General features: G+C 43.8%; 1 protein-coding gene across 3 annotated transcripts in view; it reads right to left on the reverse strand.

Annotated features, from left to right (window-relative positions):
• camta1b (calmodulin binding transcription activator 1b) overlaps nucleotides 1–26,719 on the reverse strand; it is a 119,740-nt gene that overhangs the window by 90,569 nt on the left and 2,452 nt on the right. For all 3 annotated transcript variants that reach the window (XM_031825129.1, XM_031825126.1, XM_031825128.1), the window contains exons 2-3: nucleotides 19,567–19,662; nucleotides 15,442–15,545 (exon numbers count right to left, since the gene is read on the reverse strand). In XM_031825129.1, the coding sequence (XP_031680989.1) occupies nucleotides 15,442–15,545; nucleotides 19,567–19,662 (200 nt within the window). The remainder of the gene's footprint in view (nucleotides 1–15,441; nucleotides 15,546–19,566; nucleotides 19,663–26,719) is intronic.

A 26,719-nucleotide genomic window follows, 5' to 3' on the forward strand; every position in this document is an offset into this window, starting at 1 on the left:
TCTGCTATCTATCTACCTTGCTATCTATCTACTAGCTGCTATCTATCTATCTTGCTATCTATCTACTATCTGCTATCTATCTACTATCTGCTATCTATCTACCTTGCTATCTATCTACTATTACCATATACTCCAAATAATGAATCATTAGTTCATTATTAAACAAAGATGGATGCTTTGATATATGTATGCACGCATAACTGTAAGTCTCTTTGGATAAAAGTCTGCCGAATGGTATATATTATTATACGTATACACTGTATTATAGGTATACACTGAGTATACAAATCATTAGGAACACCTTCCTAATATTGAGTTGTACCTCCTTTTGCACTTAGAACAGCCTCAATTCGTCAGGACATGGACTCAAGTTTTCAAGATATGTTACCTTCAAAATGCAGAAATCATCCCAGTCTGATGCCTTTTGCATCATATGATGCAAAATGATTTCTGTATTTTGAAAGTTAAATGTCTTGAAAACTTGATTGCTGACAAGCAAAGCATTTTGAGACTATGTCAACAATGGAGGAATGAAACAAATACCAAAATATCATTTTTGTGTGGAGTTTTCCTTTAAGCTATAGTGTATTACTATGGGAACACATCCACCCCCAGTCTGTTACTGAACAGAAGCCCCAGCCATCCCATCAGCCCTACAGGGAGAAATCCATCCCTTCATCCCCCAATCTTTTCACACATCACTGGGTGCAGAACACAGAGAGAAGGAATGAGTCAGGGGGAGAGGGAAAGAGAGAGAATGAGATAAGAGGAGAAGGAGTGGAGGGAGTGTGAAAGAGAGGAGGGAGAGAATGAGATATAGGAGAGGAGGAGGGAGAAAGGTAGGAAGAATAAGAGAGAGAAAATGCAGGGGCCACACCTCAGTGATCTGGAGAGGTGAAAAGGTTGAGGGGAGCCATGCGTGACAAGATCATATTCACACACACAGAGTGGGGTGAGGTAAGGATATCAGTCTTCCTACTGAGAGTCAGAAGGATTACATCTGTGCTAATCAGAATTGTCCTTATCCTGACACGCCGCATTAATCCCACACACCCCCAAACACACACAGACTAATCCCATACACACACTCCCACCAGGAACCACAGTGACCCAGCATGCAGCAACACCCAAACAGCATGACCCCACTATACACACACCTTTTACCCTCTTACACACTAGCACACTATTAGGTGACCCCCGGAGAGAGGAAGGCAAAAGGGAAAGGGGATATCTAGTCAGTTGCATAACTTAATGCATTCAACCAAAATGTGTCTTCCACATTTAACCCAACCCCTCCAAACGCTCAGAGAGGGGTAATGATAGATAGGGCATTCTCACTGAATAGAGTTATTGGGAAGGACATTTCAATTTACATAATATGTACATACACTTTTCAATTGACATAACTAAAGCTAACAACACATCTTTATCAAGTAATGTTTGCCAATCCAAAATGTATGATTACCCCTCTAATATGAATAGAAAAGTACAGTAGGCATACCTTACAACATTACAACTAACCATCTGTAAGTACCACGTGTAAGTACAATTTCATCATAATGCATGATTCAATTCATGAAACAACACGTTTTTCCCTCCCCATGTGTTGCATACACATGTACACTACCAAACAAGGTACAGCAATGCATACAATCAGACAAACGAATAAACAAAACCATCAAGACAAATACATAAATATGTCACTCATTATTTATTTGCTCTTATCTACATTAATTGAATGTGGGAATGCCAGATATTTTGGAAACATGTGGTCTTCCTTTGATGTTATATAAAATATTGTCCAAAGGGATGTAGCTAGATATTTCATTTAGCCAGTGTGTTAAAGTAGGGGACTGTCTGATTTCAAGAATAGTGTTATTCATTTCTTTGCCACAAGCACAGACAGATTAATATATTTTTTCAGATTTTTGTTCCATGGATCTAGTTCACTAGTCCCAAACAAACACAAGCTAGGCGTGAGAGGGATATAAATCTGTAAACATTCTGAAATTGTGTTGATTACTGACTCCCAAAACATTGAAATAAGATTACATGTCCAAAACATGATAAAAAGTCAAATGTTGCCTCTTACAGCACCAACAAAGGAAAGACATCATTATTCTATTCTTATTTAAACCTGTAAATCGGGTTCCCATTTCAAACTAGTAACATTGGTGTCTACTGGCATATAATCTAACAACAATTTATAAACCCTAGAAATACACTTATTATTTAGTAAAACATCAAGTTTAGATGCTTTGGGTTTCACAAGAGAACCCTGTTTCAATTTAACCATTATTTCAGACTTGAAAAAATCTAAACAAATGGTCAGATGGAATACAGAATTGATCTCGTTATTGTTGAAAAGAACAAAAAGTACCATCCTAGAAGAAGTGGTAGATTTCCCTTAAACCCAAGTTGTGCCAGGATTTAAATGTAGATTCATTAAAAGAGGATGAAAAGCAGGGATTCCTTCATATGGGAGCAAAGGGGGAGAGAGATGCATTGTAACCCAGTAATTTATGAGTTGCTTTCCATACTTGCCTGGGTTATTTATAATCTTCTTTATCTCTTCCAGGCCAAAATAGGGCAGGTATTTCAACTCATATGGTAAAGTGGCAAAGGTTTCTTGCCTTGTCCAATAACTTAATGAGGGAGAAAACCAATGCTTAACTTGGGAGACTTGGGCTGCCCGATAGTAAAGTTTTAGGTTGGCTAAATTCAGACCACCTGCATTATATGGAAGATACAGGACCTGCAGATGAATTCTGGGTGATTTATTTTCTTTTTTTAATGCAGAGAGGGTGAAATTGGAAGATTCTGAAACAAATAAAGAAATGTTGGTAATATTGACATTCTGATTACATTAACTCTGCCCACAAGAGAAGTAGGAAGTAAGTACATGCTTTTCAAGTCATTGGTAACCATTTCAATAACTGGAATGTAGTTCAAGTTATACAAATCATGTACACTGAGTATACCAAACATGAGTTGTTTGGATGTCCTTTGGGTGGTGGACCATTCTTTATTCACAAGGGAAACTGTTGTGTGTGAAAAACCTATCTGAGTTGCTGTTCTTGACAAAAACCGGTGCACCTGGCACCTACTATCATACCCCCTTCAAAAGCACATACATTTTTGGTTTCGCCCATTCACCCTCTGAATGGCACATCTACACAATCCATGTCTCAATTGTCTCAAGGCTTAAAAATCCTTCTTTAACCCGTCTACTCCCCTTCATCTACAATGATTGAAGTGGATTTAACAAGTGACATCAATAAGGGATCATAGCTTTCACCTGGATTCACCTGGTCAGTCGATGTCATGGAAAGAGCAGGTGTTCTTAATATTTTGCATTCTCAATGTGCGTTACTGGGTATGAAAATTCCGAAGTACGTAGCCCTTTCCTGCAATCAAAATACCAAGTGGCCTAATGGGTGGAATGTTATTCATATTTTTCATAATTTCATAATTAGTACACTTTTTTAAAATAAATCACGGCAAAAATCGGGTGTTTATATGTCAAACAGTTTTATTATATTTCAGTGTTCTGTAATGTATATAAAGTGTAATATTGGGATGTACACTCAAAATGTAATTAATTTAAACTCTATATCTGACATGGTACAGGTGTCTTCTTTGGTTAAGCCCATAACCATGTGAGGTGTATACTTTGGAAATAATTCCTTTAATCATGTGATCTAATCATGGTGGCATAGGGGTTCTGTGACCAAAGCAAAAAGTTCTGCACTGGTCGGACAGCCTTGCCTTGTCCCTCAACACAACAGGGAGAGGAGTGAGTATTGGGTGTGGGTTTTAAAGCTGCAGTATGAAACTTTTTGACCTGACGAAATTCACATAGAAATGTGAGTTATAGATCTGTCATTCTCATTGAAAGCAAGTCTAAGAAGTGGTAGATCTGTTCAATATGCGCTATTTCTATGCTTCCCGTTCTTAAGTTTTGTTTTTGTGCCTTTTACTTTTGTTTTTGTACACAATACAATATTTTTAGTTATGGAAAGATATTTCACAGCGATTTAGATGGTACAATGATTCTCTACACTATACTTGCTTGTTTTGTCACATAAACTGAAATTAGGCGAACTATTCTAATTTTAGCAACCAGGAAATGGCGGAGCGATTTTTGTGTAACGCATCTTTAACTACTGTCACCAGTGAATTATAAATAATTTGAATACAAAAGACGAAACCTTGATAATACAGACATAATGTACATGTACGTCCATTCCACTCTGTCCAATGCTGTTTCGGCATCAAGGGAGACTACAACATTTGGGGTCTTAAGAACATTAGTATAAAAAAGAATGTCAAAATATCTACGTAAATTATCAGGGGAGAGACGACCCTGTACAAAACCAGTTTGGTCTGTGTGGATGAGAAGCACAGATTCCAGTTTCCAGACTCCAGTTCCAGCACAGAGTTCATATTTAAGAAATCAACATATAATCAACATTTAAAAGTGACACTGGTCTATGGGGGCGGCAGGTAACCTAGTGGTTACAGCATTGGGCCAGTCACCGAAAGGTTGCTGGAACGAATCCCAGAGTTCACAAGGTAAAAGAATAAGTCGCTCTGCCCCTGAACAAAGCAGTTAACCCACTGTTCCTAGGCCTTTTTTCCAATAAGCAATGGCTTTTTTCTGGCCACTCTTCCGTAAAGCCCAGCTCTGTGGAGTGTGCGACTTAAAGTGGTCCTATGAACAGATGCTCCAATCTCCGTTGTGGAGCTTTGCAGATCCTTCAGGGTTATCTTTAGTCTCTTTGTTGTCTCTCTGAATAATGCCCTCCTTGCCTGGTCCATGAGTTTTGGTGGGCAGCCCTCTCTTGGCAGGTTTGTTGTGGTGCCATATTCTTTACATTTCTTATAACAAATATAATGGTGCTCCATGGGATGTTCAAAGTTATATTATATATTTTTTTATACCCCAACCCTGATCTGTACTTCTCCACAACTTTGTCGGTGACCTGTTCAGAGAGCTCCTTGGTCTTCATGGTGCCGCTTGCTTGGTGGTGCCCTTTGCTTAGTGGTGTTGCAGACTCTGGGGCCTTTCGGAACAGGTGTATAGAGTTGAAGACGGTAGTTTACATACACCTTAGCCAAATACATGTAAACTCAGTTTTTCACAATTCCTGACATTTAAACCTAGTAAAAATTCCCTGTCTTAGGTCAGGTAGGATCATGACTTTATTATAAGAATGTAGCATTTAAATTCTTTAACTTGGGTCAAATGCCTTCCACAAGCTTCCCACAATAAGTTGGGTGAATTTTGGCCCATTCCTCCTGACAGAGCTGGTGTAACTGAGTCAGGTTTGTAGGCCTTCTTGCCCGCACACGCCTTTTCAGTTCTGCCCACACATTTTATATAGGATTGAGGTCGGGGCTTTATGATGGCCACTCCAACACCTTGACTTTGTTGTCCTGAAGCCATTTTGCCACAACTTTGGAAGTATGCTTGGGGTCATTGTCCAATTGGAAGACCCATTTGCGACCAAGCTTTAACTTCCTGACTGATGTCTTGAGATGTTGCTTTAATATCCACATAATTGTCCCTTCCTCATGATGCCATCTATTTTCTGAAGTGCACCAGTCCCTCCTGCAGCAAAGCACAACCACAACATGATGCTGCCACCCCCGTGCTTCACGGTTGGGATGGTGTTCTTCGGCTTGCAAGCCTCCCCCTTTTTCCTCCAAACATAACGATGGTCATTATTGCCATCAGACCAGAGGACATTTCTCCAAAAAGTACGATCTTTGTCCCCATGTGCAGTTGCAAACCGGTCTGGCTTTTTTATGGGGGTTTTGGAACAGTGGCTCCTTCCTTGTTGAGCGGCCTTTCCGGTTATGTTGATATAGGACTCGTTTTACTGTGGCTATTGATACTTTTGTACCTGTTTCCTCCAGCATCTTCACAAGGTTCTTTGCTGTTGTTCTGGGATTGATTTGCACTTTTCGGCAGCAAAGTAAGTTCATCACTAGGAGACAGAAAGCGTCTCCTTCCTGAGTGGTATGACAGCTGCGTGGTCCCATGGTGTTTATACTTGCGTACTATTGTTTGTACAGATGAACGCGGTACCTTCAAGCGTTTGCAATTTGCTCCCAAGGATGAACCAGACTTGTGGAGGACTACAATGTTTTTTCTGAGGTCTAGGCTGATTTCTTTTGATTTTCCCATGATATCAAGCAAAGAGGCACTGAGTTTGAAGGTAGGCCTTAAAATACATCCACAGGTACACCTCCAATTGACTCAAATGATGTCAATTAGCCTATCAGAAGCTTCTAAAGCCATGACATAATTTTCTGGAATTTTCCAAGCTGTTTAAAGGCACAGTCAACTTAGTGTATGTAAACTTCTGACCCACTGGAATTGTGATACAATGAATTATAAGTGAAATAATCTGTCTGTAAACAATTGTTGGAAAAATTACTTGTGTCATGCCAAAACTATAGTTTGTTAACAAGAAATTTGTGGAGTGGTTGAAAAACTAGTTTTAATGACTCCAACCTAAGTGTATGTAAACTTCCGACTTCACCTGTATATAGTGTATATACTTCAACAAATTATGTGACTTCTGAAGGTAATTGGTTGTACCAGATCTTATTTAGGGGCTTCATAGCAAAGGGGGTGAATACATATGCACGCACCACTTTTCTGTTTTTATCAAATAAATTTAAAAAATGTAAACAAGTTGGGGTTTTTTAAATTTCACTTCACCAATTTGGACTATTTAATGTATGTCTATTAAATGAAATCCAAATGAAAATCAATTTAAAATACACGCAACAAAATAGGAAAAACGCCAAGGGGGATGAATACTTTTGCAAGGCACTTCAGGGTATCCCAGACCATTAAAGGGCATACTGCTGTGTTCCGGTGCATTTCAAATAAAAATTGGAAGTGATTATTAACATAATCAATAATTGATGATTTGCTAGGAGCTATATGTTGAATCTCCAAGATGGTGGTGTCATAGGAGGTCCCTCAAATTCAATGGAGGAAAAACAGGGCAGAGGGGTCAGATAGAAGTCTAGGAAAATAAACAACTTGAAATCTTGGAGAAAAAATAATTAAGGAACAAAAAAGTATATTCTTGAATAGGATTTGTGTACATAATAAAAATAATAGCCCCTTTCATTAGAATGTGTTGTTCTCCATACTTCTTGAAGTCCCAAATCTTGAGTGTTAAGGACAAGTATGACAGGATTGTTATGTAGTCATCTCTAGGACCAGGAATTTATCCAGGAGTTTTTTCATTTAAATCACACTGTATGACCCGTCTAGAAAAAATCTAGTCCATCATGGACTATATAAAACCTTTATCTATTTTTTTACTCTGGGTCCCAGGAAAACAATTTCCCTTGTGGTGCCACCTCTGACATCACCACACAATGTTACAATTGAACATATTCTATTTGTACTATCTCAAAATGTTTACTTACATATCTCAAAGTTGAGATAATAAGCCTATCGACCAAAAAACAATGTTAGGGGAATGGGCTTCCATAGTTCTATGTGGCTCAGTTACTGCTACAATTTCTGAATGTAACAGGCTGTTACTGCAATTTAACTCAATAAAACAAGTCTTAAATATGAGGAGAATTGTTTTCACACTGCCCTGCTCGAATAGGGGTAACTGTAGGGCGCGTGTCATACACGACCTCTGGAGTTAGTGCTTGAGACGTGATCATTTGGCAAGTTTACACAACAGTATTGTCTCTCCAGAACCTCTCTAAAATGTCCCTTTGCTATCGTCAATGTGAAAAAGGTCATAGAGAGTGAGGAGGTAGAGACGGATAGAGAGGAAGACCAAGCGCAAAAGAAAATACAGAAAAGCTAAAGAGAGAGCGGGAGAGAGATAGAGAGGAGCACTAAGATTCCCTCTAAAACGTGGATCCCGCTGCAGGTTGAAATGAAACACACACACACACATTAGAAAGAGATAGTAATCACTGGGTGTGTCTGACTGGCCTTTTATCAATAAGTCATCACCATGCTGTATTAGCAGCCCCAGCTAGCACATGTGGTTCCTTGGATGTTATGGAAATGTACATTTTTGGTTTCCCATTGGTTCTGGGAATGAAGCCATACATTTCCTGAACAATAAAACTGAACTTTTTTTTAAAAAGTTTTGAGAACGGAAGGTAAACATTTAGCATAGGGTTCTCAGAACGTTATGTGCTAGCTCAGTATCTTACACCATTCCAGAACATTGGGGAAAGGTTGAATGCAAAATAATCATAGGACAAACTCACCAAGCTCTCACCAAGCTCTAAGAAACATGGTTCTCAGAACGTTACAGTATGTACTAGCTGGGACATTTAGCACCATGATGATAGGCTAACACATACACACGCATGCACGCTCACGTGTACACACACACACACACACACACACACACACACACACACACACACACACACACACACACACACACACACACACACACACACACACACACACACACACACACACACACACACAGTACTAGTAGGATTTAGAAGCCAGCTAAATTATCAGCAGAACCTATCTGTGAGATTCCATCCAAATCACATTCAGAGAGAACCATTTGGAGGAGAGGTATATAATGCTTTGGTGCATCAGTTATGCCTGTTATGCCTATACAATGGGTGGGTCTAATCCTGAAAGCTGATTGGTTAAAAGTGCATTCCAGCGGTGTCTTATCCACAAGTTACCACCAGTTAAATCTATGGTGTTAAAATGCCTATTTACTCTGTTCCATCTGACAGCGCAATCCACTGTTTCATCAGCCCAGCCAAGCATGTTATAAACTTTACCTCCACTATAAAAAGCATTGAGACCTTATCTCACATTTCTTTTAGACCAACATTTAGTTTTCAACAGTGGAGATTTGTATAAACTAGTGATGCACCGATATTACATTTTTGGCCGATACCGATATCTGATATTTTCCTTGACAAAAGAACACGATACCGATAACCGATATTTAACATTTTAGCGGCCTTTTAAGAATTCTAGTACAGTTAAATAGTTAACACACACACATGGACGCAGCAGTCTAACACACGGCATCTCAGTGCAAGAGGCGTCACTATAGTCCTGGTTTGAATCCAGGCTGTATCACATCTGGCCGTGATTGGGGGTCCCATAAGGCGGTGCACAATTGGCCCAGCGTCATCCGGGTTTGGCCTGGGGTAGGCCATTGTTGTAAATAAGAATTTGATCTGAACCGACTTGCCTAGTTAAATAAAGGTTACACACACACACACACACACACACACACACACACACACACACACACACACACACAGTTATTTTGTTGGCATTTACGTAAGAATAATGAAAATGACTGCAGTTTCTACTGGTCATTGTTTTCAGGCAGGTTATATTGGTGATAGCTAGGTACCAAGCTAAAGCTAGCAACACCAGAAGTTTTGGTCGAACAAATGATGCTTTATTACCAACGCGGTATTGTAAACACATCGTTCGTGGCCGGAGTTTTGTTGTTTGCAGAATGTTTTGTACAGCTTTGACAGTGCTACTGTATCTTTTTTGACACGCAAAGACCCAAACGGCTTTCCATAGTATGTATGTTGTGAAGCTAATAGCAGTGACACTAATAATGTGTAACTCCGGTAGGGCAACATCTGAAAAATAGCACCCTTGGTAGTGTGTACCGGTGCTCAACCAGTCGGTGAAGGCCAACATCACCCACGACAGAGGACGGTTGATTGTCAAGGGCAATGAATTCCATTATCTTGGCTTTAATGGATTTCCCCTTTGAGTTGTCTTGCTGAAATGTTCCTACTCTTCCAAATGACTGCTCGACTTGTTGACTGCTCGATCCACACAGCAGACATTGTGGGCTAGGTTAGGAATGCTGTGTTGCACGTGTAGCGCAACATTTTACGTGGCGTCATTACGTCATGTACCTATGTTATATAGGTATGCACGTCAGCGTTGACATCGGTTTTGCACATTGGTGTTAAACTAGACACCGGCATTTTTAGCTAATATCGGGTGATTCTAATATGTTCACCAATATATTGTGTATCCCTAGTATAAACCTTGCTGTTTGTCTCTTTGACATTTGCAACATTGCTTCAATATTCAAATTCAATCTTGAACTGTCCCATATTAATGAACGTGTTGGGTGTCGGGAGTCGGGACGAGAGAGAAAGGCAGGCAGCGTTTTTAATGAAAATATGTCTGAATATGTTGGTAACCCATTGTAGAAAAGTGATAATGCCCTCGAAGCCGGTGTTTGGAAGTGTCACATCTTCTCCTGCTCCTCCTCTCCGGCGTACTGACCACATGTCCTGGGATTCATCATTGCACACACCTGGCACTCATCATCACGCAAACATGTTAATCATTATGATTCACACCTGGACTTCATTACCTTCATCATTTCCTCCCCTTTATATGTCAATCCCTTATGTTTTCTCACCAGTTGGTATTGTTCTTGTTTACCAGCGTGTAGCCTTATGGAATTGTCTCGTTACTGGTTTTGTTGTTTTATTAAACATTTCACCTGCACCTGCTTCCCGACTCACAGTTCTGTTATTACAGGAAGATATATTGGCACGGTTTGCCGGCCTGAGACGAACAATACCAGTGCCAATATATCCTCCAAACACCGGCTTCTCTGGCATTATCACTTAAATGACATACATGATCACAAACACATACATAAACACACATTCTCTCTCCATGTCTCTCTCTCCCTCAAACACAGAAACAGGAGTATGCCTAGAAAGGACAAAGGGGTGACAGAAAGTATTCAGGAAACTTTAGGCCTCTGATGAAACAGATGAGCTTTGAAGGAATCCTCCCAGGGACACCCAACCTTCCCCTGAACTGAGCCTTCACTCCATCATCAAACACACACAGAAGGAGAAAGAGACAATGAGAGAGGAGAGGGTCTATCTTCACGCATACTCTCGACTCTGTGTTTCCTACACAACGATCTCAGCACTGAAAGATCACAAACTGCTCTCAATTCGGAACCACATACACACATGCAGGCACACATACAGACACACACACACTTGATTCCAGTGAGTGCTCTGTTCTGTAGGCTGCAGATATGCTGTTTGTCCTTCACTGAGACAGATCGCATGAAAAATGTAATGAATTGCCTCAGAGGAGAAACCACAAGCCAAATAAGCTTTACATCACATAGTAATGAATGTCCTAGATCAGGTATTCCCAAACTGGGGTACTGGGGTACACGCAATCGCGTCGGGGGTACGCCACATAAAAATGTGTTTCACATCAAAAAATATTTAGATCTTTTTTTGAGACTTTTCTTCACATTTTCAAACAGTCCATTTAATAAGGCCCGTGTCCATAGAGACACATACCAACTCTACTGGTAGTACTGCTACTACCAGCAATACTACACCTTCAACTGCTAGCATCAGTAATTCTACATTTGTTGTTAGCAGAGCTAGCACAGACACTGACAGTTGTGAATCTGATGCAGCCGAAGAGCTACTGCCCCCTTACCTGGGAAAGCAATGAACAACAGACCGGGACGTTGGACCATCGAAGAGGCGTAAATATGATGAGAACTACATTTATTTGGGGTTCACTTATATTGGGAGGAGTGCCTTTCGTCAGCCGCAGTGTGCTATACAGTTGAAGTCCGAAGTTTACATATACCTTAGCCAAATACATTTAAACTCAGTTTTTCACAATTCCTGACATTTAAACCTAGTAAAAATGTCCTGTTTTAGGTCAGTTAGGACCACCACTTTATTATAAGAATGTGAAATGTCAGAATAATAGTAGAGAGAATGATTTATTTCAGCTTTTATTTCTTTCATCACATTTCCAGTGGGTCAGAAGTTTACATACACTCAATTAGTATTTGGTAGCATTGCCTTTGAATTGTTTAACTTGGGTCAAACCTTTCAGGTAGCCTACCACAAGCTTCCCACAATACGTTGGGTGAATTTTGGCCCATTCCTCCTGACAGAGCTGGTGTAACTGAGTCAGGTTTATAGGCCTCCTTGCTCACACACGCTTTTTCAGTTCTGCCCATCAATTTTCTACAGAATTGAGGTCAGGGCTTTGTGATGGCCACTCCAATACCTTGACTTTGTTGTCCTTAAGTCATTTTGCCACAACTTTGGAAGTATGCTTGGGGTTATTGTCCATTTGGAAGACCCATTTGCGACCAAGCTTTAACTTCCTGACTGATGTCTTGAAATGTTGCTTCAATATATCCACATAATTTCCCCGCCTTATGATGCCATCTATTTTGTGACGTGCACCAGTCCCTCCTGCAGCAAAGCATCCCCACAATATGATGCTACCACCCCTGTGCTTCATGGTTGGGATGGTGTTCTTCGGCTTGCAAGCATTTTCCTCCAAACACAAGGATGGTCATTATCAGACCAGAGGACATTTCTCCAAAATTTGTCCCCATGTGCAGTTGCAAACCGTAGTCGGGCTTTTCTTTGGCGGTTTAGGATCCGTGGCTTCTTCCTTGCTGAGCGGTTATGTCATCAGGTTATGTCGATATAGGACTCGTTTCACTGTGGATATAGATCCTTTTGTACCTATTTCCTCCAGCATCTTCACAAGGTCCTTTGCTGTTGTACTGGGATTGATTTGCACTTTTTGCACCAAAGTATGTTCATCTCTAGGAGACAGAACGCGTCTCCTTCCTGAGTGGTATGATGGCTGCGTGGTCCAATGGTGTTTATACTTGCGTACTATTGTTTGTACAGATGAACGTGGTACCTTCAGGCATTCGGAAATTGTTCCCAAGGATGCACCAGACTCGTAATTGTCTGGAATTTTCCAAACTGTTTAAAGACACAGTCAACTTAGTGTATGTAAACTTCTGACCCACTGTGATACAGTGAATTACAAGTGAAATAATCTGTCTGTAAACAATTGTTGGAGAAATTACTTGTGTTATGCACAAAGTAGATGTCCTAACCGACTTGCCAAAACTATAGTTTGTTAACAAGAACTTTGTGGAGTGGTTGAAAAACAAGTTTTAATGACTCCAACCTAATTGTATGTAAACTTCCGACTTCTACTGTATGTGCAAAAGTACTATCTCACAACTCGATGAAACCTTCACTCTTGCGCAGACATTTAGAAACAAAACATGGCAAATTGAAAAATACGCCACAGGAGTTTTTTGATCGAGAATTAATACAATTTTTGAGTAGTAAGACATAAAAGCAACAGATACCATCAATAAGAATGGACTAGAAGCGTCTTATATGGTGAGCTACCGAGTGGCTAGGACAAGGACTATTGTGGAGGACTTAATTCTTCCTGCTGCAGCAGATATGGCTGGGACAATGTTGGAGGAAAAGGACACAAAGAAACTATACAGACAATGCCTTCATCAAACAACACTGTTTCATGACGCATCAGTGACATGGCAGGAGATGTTTTGAAGCAATTACTGTTTCGCATACAAGCTAGTGAATTGTATGTGTTACATTTGGATGAGTCAACATATGTGGCACAGCTACTGGTATTACGTCAATTAAAGAAGACATCCTCTTCTGCAAACCACTGGAAACCAGGACAACAGGAGAGGATATTTTTAAAGTACTGGACAGCTTTGTGACATCAAATGGACTTTGGTGGTCAAGATGCGTTGATATCTGTACTGATGGCGCAAAAGCTGGGTTGACAGGGAGACATAGTAGAGTGCTAACGTGCGTGCAAGCAGTTGCTCCCGACGCCACTTGGGTACACTGCAGCATCCAGCAAGAGGCTCTTGCTGCCAAGGGAATGCCTGACAGCTTGAAAGACATTTTGGACACTACAGTGAAAATGGTTAACTTTGTTAAAGCAAGGCCCATGAACTCTTGTGTATTTTCTGCACTATGCAATGATATGGGCAGCGACCATGTAACGCTTTTACAACATACAGAAGTGCGCTGGTTATCAAGGGACAAAGTATTGACAGGTTTTTTTAAATTGAGAGACGAAAGTTTTCTTTAATGACCATAGTTTTCACTTGTCTGACCGCTTGCATGATGACGAGTTTCTCACAGGACTGGCCTATCTGGGTGATGTTTTTTCTCGACTGAATGATCTGAATCTAGGATTACAGGGACTCTCCACAACTATAGTCAAAGTGTGGAACAAAATTGAGGCTATGATTAAGAAGTTGGAGCTCTTCTCTGTCTGCATTATAATGGACACACAGGTCTTTCCATCATTGTATGATTTTTTGTGTGCAAATGAACTCAAGCTTACGGACAATGTCAAATGTGATATTGCGAAACACCTGAGTGAGTTAGGTGCTCAATTACGCAGGTACTTTCCCGAAACACATAACACAAACAACTGGATTTGTTATCCCTTTCATGCCCTGCCTTCAGTCCACTTACCGATATCTGAACAAGAGAGCCTCATTGAAATTGCAACAAGCGGTTCTGTGAAAATTTAATTTACTCAGAAGCCAGTGCCAGATTTTTGGATTGGGCTGCGCTCAGAGTATCCTGCTTTGGCAAATCATAATGTTAAGACTCTCTCCGATACAACCCAACTTTTTAAAATGTAACTAGGCAAGTCAGATAAGAACACATTCTTATTTACAATGACAGCCTAACCCGGACGACACTGGGCCAATTGTGCGCCGCCTTATGCAGCCTGGATTCAAACCAGGTACTGCAGTGATGCGTCTCGTACTGAGATGCAGTGTCTTAGACCACTGTACCACTCGAGGCCAAACATTGTAGACTTATATGCATCCTTTCAAGCACATCCTTTCTAGCACACCCTTCTCATTAACCTGTGGTGAGTTATTCACACCCTTCTCATTAACCTGTGGTGAGTTATTCACAATTTTCCATTAACAAATAAAGTTTTATATGTAAGATGGCTAAATAAAGAGCAAAATGATTGATTATTATAATATTATTATTATTTGTGCCCTGGTCCTATAAGAGCTCTTTGTCACTTCCCCACGAGCCGGGTTGTGACACAAACTCACACTCATTCTAATGTTTAATAAATGTATTGTGTAGTGTGTGTGTGTGGCAGGCTTATAATGATGGCAAAAATCAACATTTGAGAGTGTGCTGACCCTGGTGCTAGAGGGGGTACAGCTGACCCTGGTGCTAGAGGGGGTACGCAGCTGGAGGTTGAACGTTTGAAGGGGTACGGGACTATAAAAAGTTTGGGAACCACTGTCCTAAATCAATAACACACATGCCTCAGTCTCTATCCACAATCAAAACAGCTATAATAGCAAACCACAAGTTGGCCCAGCACAATAGTTTTCTTCAGAACTACCCATGCGGAAACCCATCCACTGGAATAGTAAAGGAAGATGCTGACCTATGGAAGAGGCTAGAGGTCACCACACGAAAACACTGCTACACAGAGGCCCTAATCCATCCATGTCCGTGGACAAGGCGCAGCCTATGATTGGGTCCTCCTAAGTGCTCTCTCACCTCATTGGTGTTCCAGCGGTGGCGCTCCTTGGGCAGAGAGGAACATTTGGGCAAACACTCCAACAGCTTCTTAGGTAGGTAGATCTTCAACTGGCCAGGCTCACCTAGAGAGACAGAGAGACAGACAGAGAGACAGACAGATGGGTTATTGACTGAGTTTGAGTGAAGGACCTCTGTTTACCCCAGGAGACGTGAGACTCCTGAACATGCTCATGCACACACGCTGATACAACGTGTGTATGTGTGTGAGAGAGAGGGGGGGGGGGGGGGTATAGATAGATAGTGATAGAGACAGTGAGAGTGTGTTCAGGCACGTATGCTCACCCTAATCAATTATGCATTTATTAATAGAAGCCCTGAGAAGACAGAATTTCAAACAGCTGAATGGCGCTGGCTTAGGTAAAGCCTAATTTCTTATTTAGCAGCACTCCGGACTCACTGCTATGAATGCCAATCAGTGTTTAAATCCTCTCCTCCACACACACACACATATCCCGCCCAGTGTCCCCGATGTTCCGACCACTGATCAGAGGAATTCTCATCAGGGCCCTGCCTTTGAAATGCACTAGAAAACCGGCGATCAAACACACCCACCATATGCATGCAAGCACACACACTCATACATCTCATGTGCGTGGTTGTGTGCGTGTGGACCACCTAAGTTTATATCTCCCTTGGGACTTTCCAGAACGATCCTACCACCAACAAATTCCCATGGCAACACACTTCCATCTGAACAGCATCTTTACAGGTACCTATATAAGAATCAAATATGCTACAAATGAACGCCCAGCACACTGCACCATCCCCATCCATTAGTTTATTAATATTTTACCTTCCAAAAATGTCATTTCCACATGTATTACTGAAAAAACCCAATACCCCTGTGAGGCTGTCAGTTAATTATAAAACTTTCCAGAGTAAAGAACTCTCAAATGCAACTCTTACAGCAGCATACCACCCTCATCCCTCACACTGCTGGCTTGTCTCTAAGCAGGGTTGGTCCTGGTCAGTCCCTGGATGGGAGACCAGATGCCGCTGGAAATGGTGTTAGAGGACCAGAAGGAGGCACTCTTTTCTCTGGTCAAAAAAGTATCCCAGGGCAGTGACATTAGGGACATTGCCCTGTGTAGGGTGCTGTCTTTTGGGTGGGACGTTCAACGGTGTCCTGACTCTCTGTGGTCACTAAAGATCCCATGGCACTTATTGTAAGAGTAGGGGTGTTAAATAAATACAAATATTTCTCCCAGTTCTGAGGAGAAATGTCATATTTCCCCCTTTTCTAAATAAAATGAATGTGAAAGAAAGGATCATTGCACAGAAACTAGATAGAGGGAGATAGAGGGGAAGGAAGATGAGAAAGGGGGAGATATAGGGGAGAGAGGGAAGGAGGGAGAGGAGGGAGAGGAGGAGAAGAGTTTGGGGTAGATGTGCGTGCAAAAAGAGGCAGAGAAATGGGGAAGGAAGGAAAAGACAGGGAGAGAGGAGATTAAGAAGAAGGGGGGATGAGGAGAGGGATAGAGGGATGGGTGTGCATGCTAATTCATGATTCTGCTGATAAACCTTTCCTCAAGTCATCCTCAGCTGGGATGCGACAACAGAGAGAATGCTGGGATGTGAGGAATTGTTGGTATGATCGATCAATCAACAAAACAATTCAAGAAAATGAATCACTCATCCTCCATGCCCAAGCCTTCCCCTCTGATTCTCAAACCAACAACCTTAGCCTCCCTTTCTGCTCCTCCCCCTGTCCCTCACCATTCCTCTTTCCTCCCCAGTCCCCTCCCCCGCTCCATCTGTCCCTGACCTCTCTCTCTCTGTCTCTCCTGTCCCTGTCTGTCTCTCTGTCATTGTCTGTCTCTCTGTCCTCTCCTGTCTCTGTCCTATCAGGTGTCTTTGTCCTCTCCTGTCTCTGTCCTCTCATGTCCCTGGGTTCTGGTGTGTCTCTGTCTCTCTGTCCTCTCCTGTCTCTGTCTCTCTGGTCTCTTTGTCCTCTCCTGTCTCTGTCTCGCTGTCCTCTCATGTCCCTGGGCTCTGGGGTGTCTATGTCTCTGTCTCTCTGTCCTCTCCTGTCATTGTCTCTCTGACCTCTCCTGTCTCTCTGTCCTCTCCTGTCTCTGTCTCTCTGTCCTCTCCTGTCATTGTCTCTCTGTCCTCTCCTGTCTCTCTGTCCTCTCCTGTCTCTGTCCTCTCTTGTCTCTGTTGCTCTGTCCTGTCGCTCTGTCTTCTCCTGTCACTGTCTCTCTGTCCTCTCCTGTCATTGTTTCTCTGTCCTCTCCTATCATTGTCTCTCTGTCCTCTCCTGTCACTCTCTCCTCTCTTGTCTCTGTCGCTCTGTCCTCTCCTGTCTCTGTCGCTCTGTCCTCTCCTGTTATTGTCACTCTGTCCTCTCCTGTCTCTGTCGCTCTGTCCTCTCCTGTCTCTGTCGCTCTGTCCTCTCCTGTCTCTGTCGCTCTGTCCTCTCCTGTCTCTGTCGCTCTGTCCTCTCTTGTCTCTGTCGCTCTGTCCTCTCCTGTCTCTGTCGCTCTGTCCTCTCCTGTTATTGTCACTGTTCTCTCCTGTCTCTGTCGCTCTGTCCTCTCCTGTCTCTGTCGCTCTGTCCTCTCCTGTCTCTGTCGCTCTGTCCTCTCCTGTCTCTGTCGCTCTGTCCTCTCCTGTCTCTGTCGCTCTGTCCTCTCCTGTCTCTGTCGCTCTGTCCTCTCCTGTTATTGTCACTCTGTCCTCTCCTGTCTCTGTCGCTCTGTCCTCTCCTGTCTCTGTCACTCTCTCCTCTCCTGTCTCTGTCGCTCTGTCCTCTCCTGTTATTGTCACCCTGTCCTCTCCTGTTATTGTCACTCTGTCCTCTCCTGTCTCTGTCGCTCTGTCCTCTCCTGTCTCTGTCACTCTGTCCTCTCCTATCTCTGTTGCTCTGTCCTCTCCTGTCTCTGTCGCTCTGTCCTCTCCTGTCTCTGTCACTCTGTCCTCTCCTATCTCTGTTGCTCTGTCCTCTCCTGTCTCTGTCGCTCTGTCCTCTCCTGTCTCTGTCCTCTCCTGTCCCTGTTGCTCTGTCCTCTCCTGTCTCTGTCCTCTCCTGTCCCTGTTGTATCTCAGGACAGATCAGGAGAGCAGACAAGGAGAGTACAAACACACAGTACAAATCAATAACCTCCCCACAGAAAAAAGGTTTCTGGGCCTCCTCTCAAACACACACTAGGATGGCTGTCCTGTTCGAGGATCAATAACCAATCAAAGCACTCATCACCTTTATAGCTCCCCTTAACACTACAGATATTCCCGGCCCTCACCCCATGTGTGTACACACACACACACACACTCAACCACTCTCTCTCTCTCTCTCTCTCTCTCTCTCTCTCTCTCTCTCTCTCTCTCTCTCTCTCTCTCTCTCTCTCTCTCTCTCACACACACACAAACATGCAGACACACAAATAGACATACACTCACACACCAAACTAGAACAAGAACTAGAAACACACAAAACCCCCTTTGATCGCCCTGTCTCTCTCTCATACATCTCAGTTAAAGCCAGCTCTTTCTTAACCAGCCACGGTCTGTTTCTCCCAGCACCAGTAACACTGATCCATGCCGTATGGATAGATAGTGCTCTGTGCATTGATTAGGCATGACAATGAGCTTCTGCTCCTAAAATAAGCTCTGTGTGTGTGTGAGTGCGCACACACACACTTCTCTGCGTCGGCACGCATGAATAAACATGATCTGTAACAGAGCTGAATGAGAATGAGACTCACTTTAGAGTGTGTGTGTGAGTGTGTGCATGTGTGTATTATCTGTAACAGAGTAATCTCAGTTAACCCAGAACTAAAATCTCTGATAATTTGGTCAGATGCTTGATTAGGATCTGGGAGTGACGAAAACCCAAGACCCAGAACTAATGCTGCTTGTTATCTCATGCATCCCATAGGATAGTGACCGATTCTACAGTACCAGTTACGTTTATGTACAGTATATCTGCCCACAAGAGGTTCGTAACAGAGCTGATGAGAATAAGGCCTCGGCTTCCAGCTTGTTTAGCCAGAAGGCTTTTCAACACACAGTCACCCCGTCCTACAAAAAGCAGCACACGTCTGTTGGGTCCTGTGATGCGATGTTTGAGTGTGTTTGCCTTACCGTTGGTGTCAGTGTCATCACTCTTGGGAGGGGCATGTCCTGTGTATCCCACGGCAATTCTAATCATCCGCTCTGGATTCCTTATCCTTTTCAACCCTACAGAGAGAGAGGGAGAGAGAGAAAGAGAGAGAGGGAGGGAGAGAGAGATGGGATAGAGAGTAGAGAGGAGAAGAAAGAATAAGAAATTGGGCAGAATATTCCTATTATTACAAACTCCATCCATACTAGAGGCGTGACCATTGGCTTCAACAACTTCTACTTCTGCTTTGTTTTCATCTCTTAATTTCCCTGTTTCCCTGGTCACTGTTGCTATGATACAGACTTACTACAGTAAGAAGTGGTCATATTATGGTCGAGTCAGTGACATCCATTCTTCCATTCAAACAGTAAGAGCAGCCATCTTCTAATCTATAGCTTGATCTACACTGAGTGTACAAAACATTAGGAACCTGCTCTTTCCATGACATAGACTGGCCAGGTGAATCAAGGTGAAAGCTATAATCCCTTATTGATGTCACCTGTTAAATCCATTTCAATCAGTGTAGATGAAGGGGACAATTGAAACATGGATTGTGTATGTGTGCCATTCAGAGGGTGAATGGGCAAGACAAAAGATTGAAGTGCCTTTGAACTGGGTACGGTAGTAGGTGCCAGGCGCACCGGTTTGAGTGTGTCAAGAACTGCAATGCTGCTGGGTTTTTCACACTCAACAGTTTCCCGTGTGTATCAAGAATGGTCCACCACCCAAAGGACATCCAGCCAACTTGACACAACTGTAGGAAGCATTGGAGTCAACTTGGGCCAGCATCTCTGTGGAACACTTTCAACACCTTGTACTCCATGCCTGACAAATTGAGGCTATTCTGAGGGTTAAAGGGGAGGTGCAACTCAATATTAGGAACGTTTTCCCAATGTTTTGTACACCCAGTGTATACTGCAGTAGCATCCTCGCTTTACATAAGTCAGATAGTAGAGCTACAAGACATCGCTAGTGGCTGTCAGGCATCCAAGGATAAGCCTGCCTGTGTGTGTGTGTGTGTGTGTGTGTGTGTGTGTGTGTGTGTGTGTGTGTGTGTGTGTGTGTGTGTGTGTGTGTGTGTGTGTGTGTGTGTGTGTGTGTGTGTGTGTGTGTGTGTGTGTGTGTGTGTGTGTGTGTGTGTGTGTGTGTGTGTGTGTGTGTGTGTGTAGCGGGGCGGTGGTACTCCATGTTTATGTGCCTGTGGGCTCCTCCTCTCTGATCTGCTGGAGTTTCTCTACGCAACGGGACTCTCAACCCACGGCCTCCATAAAGCCTGAAGCTATGTATGCTACGTATGTTTGTAAGTGTGTCTGTCTGCATTTATGTTTGTCCCCTTCTATGTGTGTGTGTTGTGTCTGTGTGTTTGTCTGTCTGCCTGTCCTACAATTAGGCTTCTAATTGATGTATCCTGAATAAGTACACAAAAGGTAGAAATATGTAATGTCCTTCTTTTGTCTATTATTGGGTGTTATTCTACAGACTGGTTATTATTGTAGTGAGCTCTGTCCCTAAATAAGACCACATTTGGTTGGTCCAGACCAGGCCAAATCTGAAACAATCATAGAGTTTGGACATCACAGTACAGCCAGTAGAGCAAAGTGTAGTAGAGTACACTAAAGTAGATATGTTCAGTTAACCACTTAAGAATTCAGAAACAAACACTAACTAATTGGTAGGTCTACCACTATTTGTTATACATTTTTCCTCCTCATGAGTGAGAGGAATTAGAAAATATCTGAAAGATATGTGGGTTTTTGGTAACAGAATCACAAGACAACATATCTTAAACTTACAGCAGGAAAATTATTTCTCCAAAATGAAATATAAGTGTTGATATTAGTTGTCAGGGGTCTTTACTTCAACATTGTGTTTTTATGTATTTCTAATACATTAGATATATATACAAAAGTATGTAGATATCCCTTCAAAACAAATAATCAAATTGTATTTCCCATATGTGCCAAATATAACCTTACCGTGAAATGCTTACCTACAAGGCCTTAACCAACAATACAGTTCAAGAAATAGAGTTAAGAAAATATTTACTAAATAAACTAAAGTAAAAAATAAACTAAAAAGTAGCTAAATAAAATAACAATAACAAGGCTATATACAGGGGGTACAGCTACCAGGTTAATATGTGCGGGGGTACAGGTTAGTCCAGATCAATCAATGTCAGTTGGTCCGCGCATGCTCTGAGTACTTCTCCTGGTAATCCGTCTGCCGGGCCTTTTGAATGAATTATATTTTATAAGCATCCGGATTAGTCTCCTGCTCCTTGAAAGCAGCAGCTCTAGCCTTTAGCTCGGTGTGGATGTTGTCTGTAATCCATGGATTCTGGTTGGGTCACTGTGGGGACAACGTTGTTGATGCACTTATTGACGAAGCCGGTGACGGAGGTGATATACAGCGTATCATGAGGTACTCTGCCTCATGTGAGCAATAAGAGACTTTAATATTAGACATCGCGCACCAGCTGTTATTGACAAATAGACCACCACCACCACCACCCCTCGTCTTACCAGATGTAGTTGTTCTGTCCTGCCGATGCACGGAAAACCCAGCTAAGTGTATATTATCCGTGTCGTCGTTCAGTCACGACTTGGTGAAACATAGGATGCTACAGTTTTTAATGGCCCGTTGGTAGGATAGTCTCGAACGGAGATCATCCAGTTTAATCTCCAGTGATTGCACTTTGGCAATTAGAACGGATGGTAGAGGAGGGTTATCCACTTGCCGACAAATTCTCGCAAAGCACCCAGATCTCCTCCCCTGTATTTGCGTATTTTTTTCACTCGAATGACGGGGATTTGGGCCTGGATGAATCCCGGAACATATTCCAGTCTGTGCTAGCAAAACAGTCCTGTAGCGTAGCATCCACATCATCTGACCACGTCCGTATTGAGCGAGGCACTGGTACTTCCTGCTTTAGTTTTTGCTTGTAAGCAGGAATCAGGAGAATACAGTATAACTATGGTCATATTTGCCAAATGGAGGTGGAGGGAGAGCTTTGTATGTGTCTCTGTGTGTGGAGTAAAGGTGGTCTAGAGTTATTTTTCCTTTGGTTGCACGTGACATGCTGGTAAAAATGAGGTAAAACAGATTTAAGTTTGCCTGCATTAAAGTCTCCGATTACTAGGAGCGCCACTTCTGGATGAGCGTTTTCTCGTTTGCTTATGGCCTTATAGAGCTTGTTGAGTGCTGTTTTAGTGCCAGCATCGGTTTTGGGTGGTAAATAGACGGCTACAAAAAATATAGATGAAAACTCTCTTGGTAGATAGCGTGGTATACAGCGTATCATGAGGTACTCTGCCTCATGCAAGCATTAAGTTGAGACTTCCTTAATATTAAGACATCGCGCACCAGCTGTTATTGACAAATAGACACACACCACCACCCCTCGTCTTACCAGATGTAGTTGTTCTGTCCTCCCAATGCACGGAAAACCCAGCTAAGTGTATATTATCCGTGTCGTCGTTCAGCCACGACTAAGTGAAACATAGGATGCTACAGTTTTTAATGTCCCGTTGGTAGGATAGTCTCGAACGGATATCATCCAGTTTATTCTCCAGTGATTGCACGTTGGCCATTAGAACGGATGGTAGAGGCGGGTTACCCACTTGCCGACGAATTCTCACAAGGCACCCTGATCTCCGCCTCCTGTATTTGCTTACTTTTTTTCATGCGAATGAAGGGGATTTGGGCCTGGTCTCGGAGAAGCAGTATATCCTTTGCGTCGGGCTCATTAAAGGAAAAATCTTCGTCCAGTTCGAGGTGAGTAATCGCTGTTCTGATATACAGAAGCTCTATTCGGTCATAAGAGACGGTAGCAGCAACATTATGTTCAAAATAAGTCACAAACAATGTGAAAAACACACAAAATAGCACAGTTGGTTAGGAGCCCGTAAAACGGCAACCATCCCCTGGCACCATTATTAAGTTCAAATTAGTGGATTCTTCTATTTCAGCCACAGCTGTTGCTGACAGGCATATAAAATCAAGCTCATAGCCATGCAATCTCCATAGACAAACATTGGCAGTAGAATGGCCTTACTGAGTGAATTTCAATGTGGCACCACCATAGGATGCCACCTTTCCAACAAGTCAGTTCGTCAAATTTCTGCCCTGCTAGAGCTGCCCCGGTCAACTGTAAGTGCTGTTATTGTGAAGTGGAAACGTTCAGGAGCAACAACATCTCAGCCGCAAAGTGGTAGGCCACAGAAGCCCACAGAATGGGACCACCAAGTGCTGAAGACCATAACGCATAAACATTGTCTGTCCTCGGTTGCAACACTCACTAGTTCTAAACTGCCTCTGGAAGAAACATCAGCCCAAGAACTGTTTGTCGGCAGCTTCATGAAATGGGTTTCCATGGCCAAGCAGCCGCACACAAACCAAAGTTTACCATTCGCAATGCCAAGCATCGGCTGGAGTGGTGTAAAGCTTGCCGCCATTGGACTCTAACGCAGTGGAAATGCGTTCTCTGGAGTGATGAATCACGATTCCCCATCTTGCAGTCCGACGAACTAATCTGGGTTTGGCGGATGATGGGAGAACGCTACCTGCCCGAATGCATAGTGCCAACTGTAAAGTTTGGCGGTGGAGGAATAATGGTCTGAGTGTCACGTTCTGACCTTAGTTCTTTTATTATGTCTTTGTTTTAGTATGGTCAGGGCATGAGTTGGGTGGGTTGTCTATGTTCGTTTTTTCTATGTTTTAGGATTTCTGTGTTTGGCCTGGTATGGTTCTCAATCAGAGGCAGCTGTTTATCGTTGTCCCTGATTGAGAACCATATTTAGGTAGCCTGGTTTCACTTTTGAGTTGTGGGTGATTATTTTACGTGTTAGTGTTTGTTACCACACGGGACCGTTTCGTTTGTTTCACTTTGTTATTTTGTATTTGTGTAGTGTTCAGTTTGTCTTATTAAAATGGACACATACGACGCATCAAATTGGTCCGACCTCTCTTATTCCTCATCAGAGGAAGACGGCGAACGTTCCAGAATCACCCACCACCAAAGGACCAAGCAGCGTGGTAACCGGCAGCAGCAGCGATCTCAGGACGCCTGGACATGGGAGGAGATCCTGGACGGAAAGGGACCCTGGGCACAGGCTGGGGAATATCGCCGCCCCAAGGCTGAGCTGGAGGCAGCGAAAGCCGAGAGATGGTGGTATGAGGAGGCAGCACGGCAGCGCGGCTGGAAGCCCGGGAGGCATGTATTGGGGGGTGGCACACGGGGAGTGTGGCGAAGTCAGGTAGGAGACCTGCGCCAACTCCCCGTGCTTACTGTGGAGAGAGAGGGACCGGGCAGGCACCGTGTTATGCCGTGAGGCGCACGGTGTCCCCGGTGCGCAGGCATAGCCCGGTGCGATACATAGCAGCGCCTCGTATCGGCCGGGCTAGAGTGGGCATCGAGCCAGGTGCCATGAAGCCGGCTCAGCGCATCTGGTCTCCAATACATCTCCTCGGGCCGGGGTACATGGCACCAGCCCTACGCATGGTGTCGCCGGTTCGCCAGCACAGCCCAGTGCGGGATATTTCACCTCGCCGCACTGTCCTGGCTACTGGGAGCATTCAACCAGGTAAGGTTGGGCAGGCTCGGTGCTCGAGAGCTCCAGTGCGCCCTCACGTTCCGGTATATCCGGTGCCACCTCCACGCACCAGCCCTCCGGTGGCAGCACCCCGCACCAGGCTGTCTCTCCGTCTCCTTCCTACAGGTGCTCCCGCCTGCTCAGCACTGCCAGAGTCTTCCTCCTGCCCAGCGCTGCCAGAGTCTCCTGTCTGTCCTGAGCTGCCAGAGTCTCCTGTCTGCTCAGCGCTGCCAGAGTCTCCTGTCTGTCCTGAGCTGCCAGAGTCTCCCGTCTGTCCTGAGCTGCCAGAGTCTCCTGTCTGTCCTGAGCTGCCAGAGTCTCCTGTCTGTCCTGAGCTGCCAGAGTCTCCCGTCTGCTCAGCACTGCCAGAGTCTCCTGTCTGTCCTGAGCTGCCAGAGTCTCCCGTCTGTCCTGAGCTGCCAGAGTCTCCTGTCTGTCCTGAGCTGCCAGAGTCTCCCGTCTGCTCAGCGCTGCCAGAGTCTCCCGTCTGTCCTGAGCTGCCAGAGTCTCCCGTCTGTCCTGAGCTGCCAGAGTCACCCGTCTGTCCTGAGCTGCCAGAGCCGTCAGTCAGCCAGGAGCTGCCAGAGCTGTAAGTCAGCCAGGAGCTGCCAGAGCCGTCCGTCAGCCAGGAACTGTGGGAATCGCCCTTCACTCCTGAGCTTCCGGAGTCTCCCGCCTGTCCGGTGCTGCCTGGAATCTCCCGTCCGTCCGGTGCTGCCGGAACCTCCCGTCCATTCGGGACCCGTGGATTGGGTCCGAGGTCGGCGGCGAGGGTCACTGCGTTAAAGAGGCCACGGAGGCAGGTAAAGAGGCGGAGAAGGACTATGGTGGAGTGGGGTCCGCGTCCCTCGCCAGAGCCACCACCACGGACAGACACCCACCCAGACCCTCCCCTATAGGTTTAGGTTTTGCAGCCGGAATCCGCACCTTTGGGGGGGGGACCGTTTCGTTGGTTTCACTTTGTTATTTTGTATTTGTGTAGTGTTCAGTTTGTCTTATTAAAATGGACACATACCACGCTGCAAATTGGTCCGACCTCTCTTACTCCTCATCAGAGGAAGACGACGAACGTTACACTGGGGCTGTTTTTCACTAGGCCCCTTAGTTCTAGTGAAGGTAAATCTTAACGCTACAGCATACAATGACATTCTAAACAATTCTGTGCTTCCAATTTTGTGGCAACAGTTTGGAAAGGCCTTTTCCTGTTTCAGCATGACAATGCCTCCATGCAAAAAGCAAGGTCCATTCACAAATGATTTGTCAAGAGTGGTGTGGAAGAACTTGACTGGCCTGCACAGAGCCCTGACCTCAACCCCATCACACATCTTTGCAATGAATTGGAGCCAGGCCTAATTGCATCAGTTTCCGACCTCACTAATGCTCTTGTGGCTGAATGGAATCAAGTCTCCGCAGCAATGTTCCAACATCTAGTGGAAAGCCTTCCCAGAAGAGTGGAGGCTGTTATAGCAGCAAAGGCGGCACCAACTCCAATTGAATGCCCATGATTTTGGAATGAGATGTTCGACGAGCAGATGTACAAATA

The sequence above is a fragment of the Oncorhynchus kisutch genome, linkage group LG5 (genome assembly GCF_002021735.2).
Source record: "Oncorhynchus kisutch isolate 150728-3 linkage group LG5, Okis_V2, whole genome shotgun sequence".
Taxonomy (NCBI): Eukaryota; Metazoa; Chordata; class Actinopteri; order Salmoniformes; family Salmonidae; genus Oncorhynchus; species Oncorhynchus kisutch.